General features: G+C 46.4%; 2 protein-coding genes across 2 annotated transcripts in view; both read left to right on the top strand.

The window, feature by feature from the left end:
* Positions 1 to 1,675, top strand: part of TTC34 (tetratricopeptide repeat domain 34) — a 30,008-nt gene extending 28,333 nt beyond the window's left edge. Inside the window, exon 7 of the mRNA XM_056865529.1 lies at positions 1,154 to 1,675. Within this exon, the coding sequence (XP_056721507.1) occupies positions 1,154 to 1,675 (522 nt within the window). The remainder of the gene's footprint in view (positions 1 to 1,153) is intronic.
* Positions 1,676 to 16,444: 14,769 nt separating this feature from the next.
* Positions 16,445 to 18,745, top strand: part of MMEL1 (membrane metalloendopeptidase like 1) — a 31,455-nt gene continuing 29,154 nt past the window's right edge. The window contains exons 1-2 of the mRNA XM_056865327.1: positions 16,445 to 16,501; positions 16,693 to 16,856. Of these exons, the coding sequence (XP_056721305.1) occupies positions 16,452 to 16,501; positions 16,693 to 16,856 (214 nt within the window). The 5' untranslated portion in view covers positions 16,445 to 16,451. The remainder of the gene's footprint in view (positions 16,502 to 16,692; positions 16,857 to 18,745) is intronic.

Raw genomic sequence — 18,745 nt, 5'->3', positions numbered from 1 at the left:
CTCTGCCCCAAAAACCTTCCACTGGTTGCGAAGAGGGACCTGGCAACCCTAACTTGATGGCAGTACACACACAAACAAGATGTGGACTATTAGAGATTTTGCCACAACTGGCTAACATAGCTACCCCTCTGGAATTTGTCATCCAAATGACAGTATGAAAATATCATTTGTTGACTTGTCCACTGACAAACCACTGAGGACACCTGCAAGCAGAAACAGAGCAGCTGCTACTTAGGTATTGAAGCTGATTTGGCACAGCTGAATAAAAAAGCAGCCAACCTTTCTTCTGGGATTCATTGGCAGGGGAAATCAAGTGCTTCCTTACAGTACTTACTTGAATGCAAAGTACATAATAAAACCTGTGCTTTATAATCACAATCAAACGCTATAAAAAGGGGAAATGAGAAACCTATTTCTCACCACCATCTTTCTTTATTTCTCAACTATCAAGAGAAAACAGGTATTATCATATGATTACACTGTTGGTTCTTTATTCTCAAAGGATCGCGAAAGTTTAACAGACGAACCTTCTTCTGAGGGTAGACCGGCTAGCCATGTGCCCACCATTTTCTAGGGATGCCTCTCAGAAAATTCAGATCAGGAGAACCTTTCTCTGGAATTTGTACTTCTAAACTACATGATCTTCGGTTCTTGTAGGCTATCCGGGCTGTGTGACCGTGGTCTTGGTATTTTCTTTCCTGACCTGGCAACCCTAATTATACATGCCTATTCCACCCGCCAGAGGTTGTCTCGCTCTCCCAGTGTGTTTTGCCTGCATTTTCCAGATTCTGGGCAAAACAACATCTGGGAAACCCAGGCAAAATGACCAGGGAGAGCGAGGCAACCTCTGGCGGGCAGGAAAGACATGCATAATCAAAAGAAGTCCCCCAAGCAGTCAGCCGGGGTGACCGCAGGGAAACATCCCTGCATAAAAGGCCTGTGTCAAGCTGCACATGCTCCAAATTTTGGAACTAATTTTAGAAACTTGACTAGTTAAAATGGAATTTAGGAGGCGACGTCAAGTTCAAATGGAATTTAGGAAGAGGCTTCAACTGCAGGGTGAAATTCTGAAAGAATGGAATGGAATCGGAGAAATCCTTCCAGGGGAAACTTGTTTTAGAACTGGGATATCTAACAACCTTTCTGCCCACAGGTTGCTTCCAAAGAGGGAAATGCGCTGGTGAAAGAGGACTGTCATGGGAAAGCTGTTGGCTATTACTCCCTGGCCGTCTTGGCAAGCAACAGCAACCCCCGGTACCTTCGCCAGCGTGCCTCATGCCGAGCTCATCTGAAGGACTACCGAAGGGCTTTGAAGGACATGGACAGGGTGATCCGAAACCACGGGACCAATGGCCTGAGGACCAAAGTGGAGGATTTCTGTTCCCAGGGGCACATGCTCTTGGCCGTTTCCGAGGAGAAAGAGGCAGTGAAGCAGTACATAAAAGCCCTTCGGCTGGAACGGGGGTTGGCTCTGAGTAGTATCGCGGCCGGCCCCGACAGGGAAGCGCTGTCCAAAGCATTCCTACAAACTGCGCAATCCTGCTTTGAAACGTCCCTGTTCGAAGAATCCTGGGCGGCCGCAGAATTCGGCCTGGTCGTTGACCCGAACAGTAATGACCTTAAGAAACTGAGAACAAGACTCAAACGGGAGAGTTCTGGATGCCGAGTTCACTGATTTACATTCTGTGTTTCTGCCTTGCAAAAATATCTCTCCTTTGTTTTTTTGGTTTATTTTTAAGATAAGAGTGCATGTTTTGATGCTTCCTATACAGTCCGGCAAACATTCTGGTCATTCTCAAATATGAACTGCTGTTAGATTGCCCACATGTAAACTCTGTTTATATTCCTAAAAAATGAAGTGACTCTATCCAAAGCTAATCATATAGTTTCAAAGAAAACAGAACACATGAACACAACACATGAACACACGAAGCTGCCTTAGACTGAATCAGACCCTTGGTCCATCAAAGTCAGTCTTGTCTACTCAGACCGCCAGCGGCTCTCCAGGGTCTCAGGCAGAGTTCTTTCATATCACCTACTTGCCTAGTCCCTTTAACTGGAGATGCCAGGGATCGAACCTGGGACCTTCTGCATGCCAAGCAGATGCTCTTCTACTGAACCACATCCCCTCCAGAAACCTGCAAAGAGCTGGAAAGGAAGGCAATATTTTTAAAGGTACTGATGAATACATTGGTTTATTCATAAATTTTTCCACAAAGGTCAAAGTGTAAAAAAATCTTCAGTCTCTTGAAGGAGGAACCAAACCTAAGATATAACACTGGCATCAAACAGTATAAAAACCACAACTACTGTGAAAAGATAACTGTTAAAACCAGTGAGAAGTTTAAAACAGCAGTGAGAAGTTTAAAACAGCAGTGAGAAGTTTAAAACAGCAAAACAGTTTAAAACAGCAAACCATTTTCTCCGGGGGAACTGATCTCTGTTGCCGGGAGATCAGTCGTAATAGCGGGAGATCTCCAGCCCCCACCTGGAGGATGGCAACCCTAACCACGAATGTGGTTACCAGTTGAAGTTCCTGTGATCAAACCCCTCATTTACCTGCAACTTGAGTCTCCCCACCCGGATCACCTCAATGTTGTTCAAGTTTTTGGTGCAAACGCCATGCTGAGCACCTTTGTTTGTATTGGGGGGTCACAGCTGAGTCATGCTTCAGCGAACGATCTATATTTGTAGCTTATACCTCTCAGAGCGTGGCTGTTCTTGAAACTACACTGTCAGCAAGCTACATCTTCTCAATTACCAGGGAAGGCATGTATCCCTCCGGGTCATGGTCAGGTCATTGAAGTGACCAACTTCTGGATCACCGGATCAGTCGCAGCTCACCCTCTTTGTGCCTGTGCAGTTGGATATATTATTAAAACAACCCACCGTGGATATGCTCCCTGCGAGAATGCGCACGCATGGATTTGTCCTGAACAGTTCGGCTGTCTTCCCTTCTTAGTTTTCAGCATGAGCATGGTATGCCCAGCTATACTGAAGCAAGAAAAGTCCCAAGATCTATTTTTAATTCTGAAAACAATTAGAGTTTTGCAGATATTGAGAGCAGGGGGGACTACGATTCCTATGAGGCCGTGGGAGAAGAAGGCATCTGTGAATTTATCCAGATCTGGACAGTTTTAGCAGCCATTAATGAATACAGAGTGACACAAATGAACTCAGAGACGCCGCCTAACCAGTAAGTAACATCTCAAAGTGTGATTGATTTGCTTGCTTTTAAGAGTATGTGTTGTTTTTTAATTTCTGGAAGTCAGAAGATACAGTGGATACAGAGAGGAGCAGCAGCAGGAAAACAAAATATTGCAGCTAGGGTTGCCAGGTCCCTCTTCCCTACCGGTGGGAGGTTTTGGGGCGGAGCCTGAGGAGGGCGGGATTTGGGGAGGGGAGGGACTTCAGTGCCATAGAGCCCAATTGCCAATGCAGCCATTTTCTCCAGGCGAACTGATAGTTATGGGCTGGAGATCAGTTGTAATAGCGGGAGATCTCCAGCTACTACCTGGAAGTTGGCAACCCAAATTGCAGCACATGCAATGTTAATAACAGCCAGCGTTAGTCCCTGAAGAAGGCGTTAATCGCTGAAACAGAAAGATCACCGGGCATCTGTTGAGAACAACTGTACTACTGAATTGCTACTCTCAAGAAGCATATCTGTGGAAGAAAGGGAGGTTGGCACCCCCTTGCATGGACTTACCTATAATACTGTTATTTGTTTGTAACAAGGCATAGTCCTCTCTTTGGCGTTACTTTTAAGGCAATAATTAACAACACATGTTTTTGCCTACATACTATCAGTGGTGGATATGTTATTAAATAGGTAAAGGTCCCCTGTGCAAGCACCGGGTCATTCCTGACCCATGGGGTGACGTCACATCCCGACGTTTCCAAGGCAGACTTTGTTTGCGGGGTGGTTTGCCAGTGCCTTCCCCAGTCATCTTCCCTTTACCCCCAGCAAGCTGGGTACTCATTTCACCGACCTCGGAAGGATGGAAGGCTGAGTCAACCTTGAGCCGGCTACCTGAAACCAACTTCCGTTGGGATCGAACTCAGGTCGTGAGCAGAGCTTTTGACTGCAGTACTGCAGCTTAACACTCTGCACCACGGGGCTCTTCATGTTATTAAATACCACTACTTTATAATCATTGTGTCTAGCTTTGTGAAGTGCTGTTTCTAGTTTGCTGAACCTCCAGGTAGTGGCTGGAGATCTCCCGTTATTACAACTGATCTCCAGATGACAGAGATCAGTTCGCCTGGAGAAAATGGCTGCTTTGGAAGGTGGACTCTATGGCCTTGAAGTCCCTCCCCAAACCCCGCCCTCCTCAGGCTCCACTCCCAAAATCTCCAGGTATTTCCCAACCCGGAGCTGGCAACCCTAACGATCAAATAAGTCGAAGCTGTTTTCACATAGATGAACTGCATGTCGGACATTTGACTCCTGTGATCTCAGCCTGTGAGAAGGCCACAGAAAGAGTCAGCGGGTGACCAAGCGTCCGGGAACTCTTTAAAATTCCCTCCGTTGTCGGCAGAAGAAAGCGGCAGAGAGCAGAAGCGATGAGGAGGGCCTGTGGCTTAGTGGTAGAATATCAGCTGCGCATGCAGAACAACCTTTTTGGCTTGGAAGTCGGGATACAAAAATATAAGGACTTTGGCACAAAGTAGTTCTTTCGAAAAAGTAGAAAAATTGATTGTGCTTGGTATTGTTTGTGTGTATGATTTAGAGTATGTTGATGAGCAGTGACAATATAATTGCATTTCATAAACTTTTGGCATTTCGCTGCTGATATTTTGTCCAGACCTCCAGGTAATAGCAGAAGATCTCCTGCTATTACAACTCCAGCCAATAGAGATCAGTTCACCTGGAGAAAACGGCTGCTTTGGCAATTGGACTCTATGGCATTGAAGTCCCTCCCCTCCCCAAACCCTGCCCTCCTCAGGCTGCACCCCAAAAACCTCCCACCAGTGGCAAAGAGGGACCTGGCAACCCTACGGTGGGAAGATGCTGTTGCAGTCATCCTGCTTGTGGGCTTCTGAGAGATAGCCGGTTGGCTGCTGTGTGAACAGAAGCAGGACTTGACAAGCGTTTGGTCTGATCCAGTGTGTCTCTTCTTATGTTCTTATGTGGATAGACCAATGGCCCGACTCAGTATAAGACATAATAAAGGCCATGCTGGATCAGACCCACAGGCCCATCAAGTCCAACAGTCTGTTCACACAGTGGCCAACCAGGTGCCTCTAGGGAGCCCACAAGCCACATGGTGTAGTGGTTAAGAGTGGTGGACTCTAATCTGGAGAACCAGGTTTGATTCCCCACTCCTCCGCATGAGCTGCGGACTCTAATATGGTGAACTGGATTTGTTTCTCCTCTCCTAAACATGAAGCCAGCTGGGTGACCTTGGGCTAGTCACAGTTCTCTCTGCTCTCTCTCAGCCCCACCTACCTCACAAGGTGTCTGTTGTGAGGAGAGGAAGGTAAGGAGATTGTAAGCCAGTTTGATTCTCCTTAAAAGGTAGAGAAAATCAGCATATAAAAACCAACTCTTCTTCTTTTAAGAGTTCAATTGTAGAAGTTTTGGGAGAAAGATGTAATTGATGAGGGTAATGTAGCACATTGTTTCCCCAAATGTCAACGATGCTACCATTTAATCTCCTTCTTTTTAATTGCTGCTTCGGTTGGGAACAATTGATGTCAAACTAGCATCTGACAGCTTTTGTCTTTTAGCAAAATGTACTGCTCTTCTCCCCGGCTTTAAGGTGGTGTGATTTTCACTCACTCTCTTTTTGTCAAGTTTTAAAAGGCGCTTCTGTGCTCTGACAGACAGTTGAAAGGCTTCTGGTAGATGATCAATAATCCAGGTATTTTGCAAACACGGAATTTCCCTTTGGCTGGCAGATTCTGCAGTTCAAAGTCCTCTATTTCTGCAACTGGGACAAGCTACCATAATTAGATTTTCATCTAATTAGAGATTAGCAGATTTCCCCCATTTCCTTAATTTTGTGGAAGTTCTCTCTGTGTTTTATTCCTCTCCTTCATAATCCTGCTTTAACTAGAAGAGGTTCTATAATAATTCTGAAATCCTGCAGTGCCATATATATCATTTCCTTCCCCATTCCTTCTGTGTTATCGAGGAAGCACGTGCATCTGTAGATGAAACTCCCCCCCCCCACAAAAAAAAGAAATCTTGATAGGTTACAACTAAGGTTGCCAACTCTGGGTGATTGGGGTGGAGTCTGGGGAGGGTAAAAGGAGCCCCGTGGCGCAGAGTGGTAAGCTGCAGTACTGCAGTCCAAGCTCTGCTCACGACCTGTGTTCGATCCCGATGGAAGTCCGTTTCAGGTAGCCGGCTCAAGGTGGACTCAGCCTTCCATCCTTCGAGGTCGGTAAAATGAGTACCCAGCTTGCTGGGGGTAAAGTGTAGACGAGTGGGGAAGGCAATGGCAAACCACCCCGCAAACAGTCTGCCTAGTAAACGTCGGGATGTGACATCACCCCTTGGGTCAAGAATGACCTGGTGCTTGCACAGGTGACTACCTTTACTTTTACCTGGAGAGGATGGGGTTTGAGGCAGGGAGGGAGTTCAGCAGAGATGTGATGTTATAGAAGCCATCCTCCAAAGCAGCCATTTTCTCTGTATTCTGAGAGACAGTTGTAATATCAGATCTCCAGTCTTTACCTAGAGGTTGGCAACCATAATTAGAACATACAACTTTCTTTGTGGTGTGGCATTTCATCCATGCACACTACCACATCCATAAAAGGCGGCACAAAAAGGATTTTGAGGTCATCATATGGACAATCCCATCAATACTGTGGAGTTGCCTGTCTTGCATTATTCTCATCAGGAATGTTTGGGGCACCACGGCACGCATGAGGAAAACACCCACACAATCCAATTTGGGAAACAGTTTTTAGAAATTCTCCTGTTAGACAAGAATTTGTATATAGTAGTGGTTCCCAGCCTTTTTGGAATGGTGACCCAAATTTGCTTGGTATGGTAACCCAACATGCTCAGATCAATGACCAGCGATGAAGGCATTGACACATTTATTTTATTTATTTTATTCAATTTATATCCCGCTCTCTTCCCAGCCAGGCCGGGCTCAGAGCAGCTAACAATCATTATTAAAACAGCCCATAAAATTCACTCCAACACAATGCAACAATCTAACATAACCCGTTAAAACCTAGCTTCGCCAATTGGCACCTGATAATAAGACATTAGGCTACTATGGGTCAGGGGAAGGCAACCAGGGCCCCACCGCAGTCCATGAGATGGAACAAGATGGGACAGAAAATAACAAATGGGGGAGGGAAAGAGAACAGGGAGGCCAGCCATGATATATACACCATTGCTGCCCTCAACTATATTTTTATGTGCCGTGACTGGATGGCCCAGGCTAGCCTGATCTCATCTACTTTCTTTAATGGTATTGTTTGTATGGCCAATTCAGCCCTGAACAATGTCACACTGAGATCAAAATAAAAAGGAAGAAATGCGACCCGGGGAGAGTCTTGGTGTGAAACATGGCAGCACAAAAGGTGGGAAAGGGGGCAGGGTTCCAGATGGAACAAACTTGTCCAATTCGCCTGGGTGCAGAGTCACGGGAGAGGGAGGAGACGTTTGCCGGCATGGGCGGGGAGAAGTGATCTGAATCCAGAGTTTTTCATGGACCTCCACAACAAAAAAAGGCGGGACAAACTCCAGGATTGCGACAAAACAGGTTTCTGATGATGCGGGGATACAGCGAAGTTTGTGCTCAAACCCGAAATGGTCATGAATAATTAAAAATTAGCCTCGTGGCAACACAGCATGGAACACGCGGCAAACTGCCATGAATAATTGGCCTCAGATTATCCAGTTTAGAGACAGATTCCCAAATAAAAGGCTTTATCCATCTGTCTCTAGCCTCGCTGAGCAAGTCACAGCTAAACAAGGAATGCTGAAGAGTGTCTATTTGGCCAGAACCACAATGACATACTCTCTCGCAGTACGGTACCCTATTTAAATGACCTATTAACTCCCCTGATGGGATGGCATTCAGTCTAGCCAGCATAAATGTCTGTATCGCAGGATTATCAGAAAATCAAAGTACATTGGGAGGGATTGTGGCAAGTTTAAACCTAGTTGTAGAGGTGAGCACATTCTACGTGCTCTTATTGTAGTACTTTCAGAATCTCAACAGCTCTCAGAAGCTAAGCAGGGCCAGTCCTAGCTGGTACTTGGATGGGAGACCACCAAGGAATACCAGGGTCACTACGCAGAGGAAGGGAATGGCAAACCACCACAGTTCGTCTCTTGCCTTGAAAACCCTACTGGGCTGTCGTAAGTCAGCTGTAACTTGACAGCCCTTTACGCACTCAGCATCTTTATGTAACTTGTTGTTTAGGTGGCGCGGCTGTCATGTGGGCCTTGGTGGTTTTAAACAAAATGCCGTCTTGAAAGTTGGTCAAGCCAGTTGACGAATCGTGACGCAAATCATTATCCTCCACTAGCGTGAAATGGAATTCACATATTTGTCCCAAGAACGCCGGGTTTATGCAAGCCAGTCTGGACTTCCCCAACCCAGTTTCCCCCACATCCTCTCTCCCTCTCCCATTGCAATAGAATTACCTCTCCCAAGACTTCATGATCAGTTTCTTGCTTGTTTCACAACTGGAAAATTGTATACATGCAGCACCTGCAATTTTGCATCCTGTCTGCTTTCTGCCTACGCTGTTTCACATGGGAGGTTTTGCCTTGGATTTGCTGCTCTCTATATGCACATTTTCCCCATCTGAATTCTCAAAACTTTGCATGGGGGGTTATTTTTGAGTTCTGAGAATTTAGCTGGGGAAAATGTGCATTTAGATGCTGTAAGGGCTCAGAGGCTACCCACAGGTTTCCCATGGTGATCTTTCCAAAGATGTCAAGGATGCTCCAGATTTCCTACCTTGCTGTCCTCATCCATGCTTGATTTCTCCCCACCCCGGGAGTATATAAGGACATCGGTTCCGAATCTGGGAGGCAGATGTTTCTGCTTTAATGATGGCTCATCTAAAAACCATTTTGTTTTACTACCGTTTCCCCGGGCAAGATTGGAAGCTGCGTTATCATTTGCCTTCCCTGCGCATCGTGCAATTTCCAATTTGCCAAGGTTCCGCAGAGCCAGTGTCCTCATTAATTTAATGTGTTATGCAAAATTACCATTGGCATCCCAGCCCTGCCTTTCGAGTCTCGGCTCTTTAATCACATTTCAGAAGCTCAGCCAGTCTGCATCAGAATCTGCCCGTGTGCCAAAGCCATCCGTCAATGACATCTCGAATAAAACAGCTTGCTCGTTTGGAGGCATTGCTCCTGGGGATCTGGAGAAGCCTCTCCAGCCCGCAAGGAGCCTGAAAGAGCAGACTCCGTGTAAGAAACCCTCAGCAGACAGGCAGAAACCTGCCATTCATGTACACTTGAGCGCATTCACAAACAAACAATCTTTTTTAAAAAATTAAATGTTTTATTTGTTTTATATTGGGGATACAGAACGAAAAAAAGGGATGGGTAGACATAAAAGGATATCCGTCTGAAGAGAGAAAAGAAAAAACAACATATACACTTCATCATAAAAGATTGATCGAGCAGACTACATTATGACTTCGTAACATTTGTGATAGCTATTATCCAGGCAAAAAAAATATAAATGCATCCCTAGATATTTTATGACTATCCAACCAATTTTCGATACTACACTGAGAAACCACCTCGTAATTATATAACTTTTAATTTTTAGTATTATTTCAATTAGCCTTCAGCCTCAATATATCTATAGAACAGTTTCGATTTATCGTTATATTGTTCATAAGTCACTTCATCAGTTATGTTCATCGCATGGGTCATTTTGGCCATGATTGCATATTCCATTAGTTTATCCTTCCATTCTTCCACATCTGGGAGGGATGATTGAACAAACAATCTTAATGTGATGGTACAGAGAGTTGTGTGTGTCTTACTGTTGCTCAGGAGCACATGCATGTATCCGTTGAATTACATAAAAATAATCTGATACAGCCACATGGGCGATCTCGTTAGGCTTGATGCAGCATGGCAAAACAGCCATGCATATAGGTAATATACAAGGGGCAGGACGGATGTAAATGAACGGAAGGAACAGAAAGCTATCGCAGTCTCCACATGCTCTAGTTCCAGAACGAACTGTAGAAACTGGAAATCTGGAAGACTGAACTAGCTCAGAGCTGTGGCTCAGTGGTAGAGCACCTGCTTGGTATGCAGAAGGTCCCAGGTTCAATCCCCGGCATGCCCAGTTAAAGGGACTAGCCAGGTAGGTGATGTGAAAGACCCCTGCCTGAAACCCTGGAGAGCTGCTGCCGGTCAGAGTAGACAATACTGACTTTGATGGACCAAGGGTCTGATTCAGTATAAGGCAGCTTCATGTGTTCAATACCGGGGCGGGGGGAATGGAGGAAATCATTTTCCTAATTTTGCACCTTTTCCTAATTTTTACACAAGGTAAATAGAGTTGCCAGGTCCCTCTTTGCCGCTGGCAGGAGGTTTGGGGGGCAGAGCCTGAGGAGGGCGGGGTTTGGGGAGGGACTTCAATGCCATAGAGTCCAATTGCCAAAGTGGCCATTTTCTCCAGGGGAACGGATCTCTATTGGCTGGAGATCAGTTGTAATAGCAGGAGATCTCCAGCTAGTACCCGTAAGCTGGCAACCCTACAGGTAAGCTTTCTGTGCCCCACGTAGAAAACCTCCCAGTAGGCCAACCTGGAGGTTAGCAGTGCATGAATTATAACAGCAAAGTATATTCAGGGTATTGGTAGTGGCTGAAATAGGACCGAATGATGGAGCAGGGGAGAGCCAATCCAAATTTCATACTCCTGCTTCCAGTTTTATGGGATATGCCTCTTCCTGCCCCCCTTGTTTACACCATAGCTGCTAGCTCTTGAAACAGGTGCTCTGGAAACACTCTTCTTCTCTACGTACAATGTGACAGCCAATTGCAATCAGCACCCTTCAGCATTTGGGGAAATGTTTGCTTTACGTTAGGCACTCACAATTACTCTAAATTGTATTGCAAAATGTTTTTTTTTTTTAATGAGTACAGTCTTGCCCTGGTATCTCACAGCTGATTCGATCGCCCTGCTTAGTCTACTGCCCACCATCTTCCTGGCCCACCTAACCAAGGTTGCCAATCTCCAGGTACGGTTGGAGCTCTCTCAGACTGCAGAGAACACTTCCCCTGGAGAAAACGGCTGCTTTGGAGGGTGGACTCTGGGCATTCTATCCTACTGAAGTCCCTCCCCTCCCCAAACCTCTCCAAGGTTTACCCCCAAATCTCCAGGAACATCCTAACCCAGAGTTGGCTACCCTATACCTAACAGGTGACCTTGGGCTAGTCACAGCTCTCTTAGAGCTCTCTCAGTCCCGCCTACCTTACAGGGTGTCTGTTGTGGGGAGGGGAAGGGAAGGTGATTGTAAGCTGGTTTGAGTCTCCCTTAAGTGGTAGAGAAAGTCGGCATATAAAAACCAACTCTTCTTCTTCTTCACCTGTTTTGTCTGCCTGGCTGCCCAAAGCCAAACAGATTTGTGTCAATGGAGTGTTCTAAATTGGGTCACAAAGATTTTGCACCTGTTCACACTGCCGCCTATGAACTGATTTCAACCCAGTCAGTTCTGGGATGTGTCCACATGATGGACACTGTTATCTGTGCAAATGAAAAAGTAGCGCATACCTTGATTTTAAATGATGCATGGCCTCTGCAGGACAACTCTGGCGCATACTTAAGCCCAGCGAGCCTTCGCATGTGCCAACAGCAACCACCCTTCATGCAGAATGACACCAATTGCACAGATACAAAACTATTTGAAATGCAGCCTATTTTAAATGTCAAGCAAGTGGTCACAGAGAATATATGAGATTCTTGAGGGGAAAATATTGTTGCAAGCAAGGTAAGTATCTTTAGCTTGAAGAGGAGAAGACTGAGAGGGGATATGATAACCATCTTCAGGTACTTGAAGGGCTGTCATATAGAGGAGGGTGCAGAGTTGTTTTCTGTTGCCCCAGAAGGTCAGACCAGAACCAACGAGTTGAAATTAAATGAAAAGAGTTTCCATCTAGACATTAGGAAGAATTTTCTAACAGTTGGAGCGGTTCCTCAGTGGAACAGGCTTCCTTGGGAGGTGGTGAGCTCTCCTTCCCTGGAGGTTTTTAAGCAGAGGCTAGATGGCCATCTGTCAGCAAAGCTGATTCTATGACCTTAGGCATGTCATGAGAGGGAGGGCACCTTGGCCATCTTCTGGGCATGGAGTAGGGGTAACTGGGGTGTGTGGGGGAGGTAGTTGTGAAATTCCTGCATTGTGCAGGGGGTTGGACTAGATGACCCTGGTGGTCCCTTCCAACTCTATAATTCTGTGATTCTAAGTTTGATTTTTTTATTATCTTATTTGCAAAACAAAATGGAATCATGGCTTCTGAACGCTGTCAACAAATCTTTCTGTATGCTTCTTCGCTGCAAGCATATCAATGTGATAGCCATTTGAACTGAAAGGAGGTTGCTGTTTTAAGTACCCTTTTCCTGAACAAAAGGCTGTAAAAAGTGGGTAATTGGCCCTCTACAAATCCTGCTCATGGCCTGCGCCCTTAATGGACTTTGAGTATGATGATTATTGTTTTAATTGACTGCCCGGGCCTGATCTAAATGGCGGCTAATGCAATCCAATTAAGTTCAATAAACCTTGCTGGTGAACCTCAACAAGACAAATTTGCTATGCAGAAGACTGATCTGTTCCTCCCTAGTGGTGGAGGGGAAATTAAAACCATGTATGAGAAAATGTCGATACTTGGGGCCGACTGGAATCTTGCCGAAAACAGAATCACCGGCTCACGAGAAATCACACTGGAACTGCTTCCAAATTGCATGGAATGGGGGGGGGGGTGCTACAGATTACTGCAGAGTAGAGTTGCCAACTTCCAGGTGGGGTCTGGAGATCTCCCAAAATTACAACTGATCTCCAGATAACAGAGATCAGTTTCCCTGGAGAAAATGGCAGCTTTGGAAAGTGCGCCGTATGGCATTATACCCCACTGAGGTCCCTCCTCTCCCCAAACTCCTCCCCAGGCTCCGCCCCTAAATCTCCAGGAATTTCTCAGTCTTCACTTGGCAACCCTATTGCAGAGTGGCTAACCTACTAGAGCGGTGGACTCTGATCTAGAGAACCTGGATGGATGGATGGATGGATGGATGGATGGATGGATGGATGGATGGATGGATGGATGGATGGATGGATGGATGGATAGATAGATAGATAGATAGATAGATAGATAGATAGATAGATAGATAGATAGATAGATAGATAGTTTATTTGCGGCCCTTGGCCAGATAAAACAAGATACATGGACTAAAATGGTCTTACCAACAAAGGTTTACAGTTCGAGTCTTAAGTCACTTAAAAAATAAATAAATAAATAAATAAATAACATCCAAGTTACATCTGCCATTTGGACAACATTTGCCATCTGTGGCAACGAATTTTCATTGCAGCCGTACAAAATTTTGCTACCTGAGAAGTGATTGAGGGATTATCTCCTTGTAGGAGCTTTTCTATCTTTTCTCTTTCCCTGTTGGGTCCCATTCTCAAGAGAACCAGGTTTAATTCCCCACCCCTCCACATGAGCAGCAGAGGCTACTCTGGTGAACTGGATTTGTTTCCCCGCTCCTACACACAAAGCCCGCTGGGTGACCTTGGGCCAGTCACAGCTCTATTAAGAGCTCTCTCAGCCCCAACTGCTTCCTTTTATCTGTTTGGAATCTCTCACCCTTCAGCTTCAGCAGATGACCCCGCGCTCGAGTATTATGAGAGAGGGAGAGAAGCTTCTCCCTGACCACTCTCTCCATACCATGCATAATTTTATAGACCTCTATCATGTCTCCCCTTAACCGCCTTCTTTCCAAGCTAGGTATGCCCTGTCCTATTTCTCAGTGGTTGATGCAGTTGAGCACCAAGGGAGAGCTGCCTCAGGCCTTCTTAAACTTCAGATGCCTTAATGCAGATTTTCCGCTCTCCAGCCTGGTAATCAGACACGTCTTTGCCACAGCTAAGTTGACGAGAAGATTTTGCTCTTGACTTCAGTCCCAACCCAGCCTGCCTTTCAACTCAGTAAAGACAAGCAGCATCTTGAAAGACGACTCCATCACCAGCCATCTTTCACATGACATCTTCTTGCAACCAGGAATACGTCAAAACCTGCCATGTCTCATGAGCTTCTTTGATGGGAATTTGCCTCAGATTAGTTTGAAATCCTCATGACTCGGGGGCAGAGAGGATCTGTAAATGCAAGACTTGGTTTGGAGGGAAACGGTTGTGAAGTGGGGGAAAGAAGATATTAATATGCATTTAACACAACGCTTCAGTATTAAGAATGAAGCACATGACAGAGCAGTTAATCAATAGTTGGTGAGAAAATAGGTAGGGGGGTTCTGTAAAGACTCACAATGGTTAGGGGCGGCACATACCAAAGGATTCAGGTCTGGTCCTTTGCATCTCCAATGACAGGGTTTGAGGTGGCAGGAGACAGGAGAAGAAGAAGAAGAAGAAGAAGAAGAAGAAGAAGAAGAAGAAGAAGAAGAAGAAGAAGAAGAAGAAGAAGAAGAAGAAGAAGAAGAAGAAGTTTTTTATATGCCGACTATCTCTACCACTTAAGGAAGAATCAAACCAGCTTACAATCTCCTTCCCTTCCTCTCCCCACAACAGATATCTTGTGAGGTCGGTGGGGCTGAAAGAGCTCTAAGAGAGCTGTGACTAGCCCAAGGTCACCCAGCGAGCTTCATGTGGATGAGTGGGGAAACTAACCCGGTTCTCCAGATTAGAGTCCACCACTCTTAACCACCACTCTTAACCACTACACCACTCTGGCTCACGCTGGACAGCCCTTGCTCTCTCTGATATACCCGAGAGTTACTGCCAGTAATTGTAGGCAATACTGGGCTAGACTGACCAACGGGGTCCCTGGTAGCTTCATATATGCACACATTCCATCGCTGAGCCACTGACATTCACTGCCTGAATCCCTGCCTGACCTTCAAGATTGCCAAAGGCCATGTGGCTCAGTGGTAGTGCACCTGCTTTGCATGAATAGAGTTGCCAACCTCCAGGTAATAGCTGGATATCTCCTGCTGTTACAACAAATCTCCAGCCCATAGAGATCAATTCTCCTGGAGAAAATGGTCGCTTTTGGCAATTGGACTCTATTGGACTCTATGGCACTTATACCCCACCTTTCTCCCCAATGGGGCCATAAGCAGTTTACATCATTCTCCTCTCCTCCTTTTTAACCTCACAACAGTCCTCTGAGGTAGGCTGGGTTGAGAGTGTGTGACTGGCCCAAGATCACCCAGTGAACTTCCATGGCATGAGCGAAGATTTGAACCTCCGTTTCCCAGATACTAGTCTGACACTTCAACCACTACATCCCATGAACCCATGAAGCTGCCTTATACTGAATCAGACCCTTGGTCCATTGAAGTCAGTATTGTCTACTCAGACCGGCAGTGGCTCTCCAGGGTCTCAGGCAGAGGTCTTTCACGTCACCTACTTGCCTAGTCCCTTTAACTGGAGATGCCAGGGATTGAACCTGGGACCTTCTGCATGCCAAGCAGATGCTCTACCACTGAGCCACAGCCCCTGGTTAGGACTGCTACACATTTTAAGTTACATTATATTTAAGGAGCTACCTCATCACCATTTCGGCTAACTTCCTAGTTTATCATTCCTGGGGAGAACGAATGAGAATTGCTGCATATTTCAGTCCCTGACATAAAAGATACAATGATATGTGTGTGTGTTTTAATCCAAAAGGCATAGGTAGGGATATTTTAGGGCTACAGCCCCCTACTACAGCAGTGTGATCAAAAGAACAGTTTGATCAGGCTCAGCAGAACAGAGAAAGAGCATCCCTGTAGGCAAGTGAGGGAGAAGTTAAAGAGGCTGCTGCAGACGCCGTTTCTTTCTTCTGCCACTTGCTGTTTATGTGCTGTGCGATTACAAAAAAATCCTCCTCCTTCCCTCCTCCTCCCTCCTCCTCCTCCTTAGGCTCATTTGCTGGAAGGAAGCGACGGCACAAGGCTGAGAAGTTTTGGCATGGACTTGGGAAGGCAGAGGGTCTGGAGGTTGGAAGACCCAGAACGCTGGTGTGCTGGCAGGCTCCCGTGTCTCCTGCTCGTTCAGCCTCTAGTGGGACCTTGTTTGGATCCACCACCTTTTAGCGTCAGCTGATGGAACTCTCCAGGTCTCCTCCTTGGAGATAAGATCCCCCCAAGTCGCAGGGAAGACGCTTCGGTAAACGAGGGTGGAGTGAGCGAGAACCCTTTCTTCAGAGGGGTGAAGGGTTCTCCTTCCAACACCAAAGAGGTCTGTCTTTGGACCCTGATTTGCTCAGCTGGCAGGAACTGAAGATGGAGAACGAGGTTGGGAAATCTGTGGATAACCAAATGGATAAATACATGTAATTATTCATCGGCGTTTTGTTCTCTTTTCTCTTCCCCCTCCCTTTCTGTGTGTGCTCCTGCTTTCAAACCGCTGTCTTACCCGCTTCCCCGCCTTCGGTTCTGCGGATGGTCTTCAGATCTAACGCGCTCCTGCCCCATATGTGAAACCGGCACTTGGCGCTAATCATTATGTCCCCTTCTCCTTCAGAGTGACCATCATGGGGAAATCAGAAAGCCAAATGGATATTGTGGAGAAATCAACCAGACCTGGGCAGAAGTCCTGGAACTTTGTCACTATCGGCCTGTCGGTCCTTCTGATCCTCATGACCTGTGCCGTGGTAGCGCTTGTAATCCTACACTCCAGCAGCAGAGGTAAGAGAACTCCTGATATCTTCTGTGGCTTCCCCCCCAGACTTAAAGGTGTAGGGCTGCCCTCTACAGTGCTGAGAAAGGAAAAATTTGGCTGCCATCGCTTATGAACTGCTGTAGCCGAAGCACGCCATGGGTCCATCTTGCTCTCCTTGTCTCCAGGGCCTCCGCTAGAGAGAGGTCTCTCATCACCTGTGCTGTCAGAGACCCTTTACCTTGAGATGCCAGGAACGGAATCCGAGACCTGAATGCAAAGCACATGGTCTTTCCCCTTCCAAGTAAACTCACCAGCAGGGTGAGCCACCGTGATGTAGTGGTTCAGAGCAGTGGCTTGGAGCGGTGGACTCTGATCTGGAGAACCGGGTTTGATTCCCCACTCCTCCCCATGAGCGGCGGAGGCTAATCGGGTGAACTGGATTTTGTTTCCCCACTCCTACGCCTGAAGCCAGCTGGGTGTCCTTGGGCTAGTCACATTCTCTCAGCCCCACCTACCTCACAGAGTCTGTTGTGGGGAGGAGAAGGGAAGGTGATTGTAAGCCGGTTTGATTCTTTCTTAAGTGGTAGAAAAAGTCGGCATATAAAAACCAACTCTTCTTCTTCTGAGTCTACTTATAAAATCATTTATTCCAGGCCTTGTTTTGTTTTTTTAATGGCGCCTCGATTTACCTTAACCCCCCCCCCTGTGTTATTTTCAAACTCAAGAAGTACATCTTGACTTGAGAGGAGTTTGGAAATGAGGGTAGAGCCCTTGAGTAATCAAGGGCTCTATTCTCACTTTTAACATGGTCTCTATGAGGCTTACATAGGCTGTTCAGAGTACAATTGACCCTTTCCAGTAGAATGACCCAAGTTTCCAGGTGAAAAAGAAAGCTGAGATTCAAGGTCTTCAGTTAAGTTTGGGAAGGGTCTTTCAGCTTCCAATCCTTGCTCCCACAGGAAATTCTTGGGGGTGAGGAAGAGGTTTTGACCATGTCGGAATCCTAGTAGGTATATTGTGAACCATCTTGAAGTGGAAATAATGAAGGGGGAAAAATAATATTTAAGATCATCCAAGTTCTGAGGTAGGGTACTTGCTTGGCATGCAGAGGATCTCAGGTCTGGTCCCTGGCACCTATATTTAAAGGCTCTGAGGTCTTTTATGCATGGCTGCTTCACTTGCCTTCACCCCTCTGATGACTTCGGGTCTTTGTGTTGATTACGCATGCCATTCCTGATTGTCAGAGGTCGCCTCGCTCTCCCCCTGCATTTCCCCACATTTTCAAATTCGAGATAAAATAGGTCTCTGAAAACGCGTGCAAAATGCGGGGAAACGCAGGGGGAGAGCGAGGCGACCTCTGGCGGTCAGAAACGGCATGCGTAACCAAAACACAGACCCAAAGTCGTTGGAGGGGTGACCGCGAGGGAAACAGCCATGCGTAAAAAGACCTGAGACCTGGTATTTTGAAAGACCCTTCTCTGCCTGATTCCCCTGAAAACTGCTGCCAGTCACCAAAGACAATCCTGAACTGGATGGATTGATTGCCTGAGATTTGGCATGAAGCAGCCTCATCTGTTCATCTGCATGCTCAAGTCCCCCAAACTGATACTGGAAAGCTTAATTGGGCTAACAAGCTCTCTTAGACAAGCTGCTCGGCAAAGCCTGGCTCTATGGACGATTTCACTTGCGATCAGCAGTTTGAAGCATTCTGGCTGAAGACAGAAGGGGACCTGTCTTTTGTGGGGGGGGGCTGAAACCCAACGCAGCAGTGCTGCTTGTGGGCCTGGGAACTGTGTAATTTGGTATCTTTTTGCAGAAACGCAAAAGCAGTCTGTCATTAGAAGGGAGAGTTTTTAAAGTAACACCCACACAGAAAGCACATAGAAGCTTGAGTAGTGGCGGGGGGGGGGGGAAG

This window comes from Euleptes europaea, chromosome 19 (assembly GCF_029931775.1).
Source record: "Euleptes europaea isolate rEulEur1 chromosome 19, rEulEur1.hap1, whole genome shotgun sequence".
Taxonomy (NCBI): domain Eukaryota; kingdom Metazoa; phylum Chordata; class Lepidosauria; order Squamata; family Sphaerodactylidae; genus Euleptes; species Euleptes europaea.
Note: the sequence above shows the minus strand (reverse complement) of the source record. Positions and strands in the feature narration are given on the sequence as shown.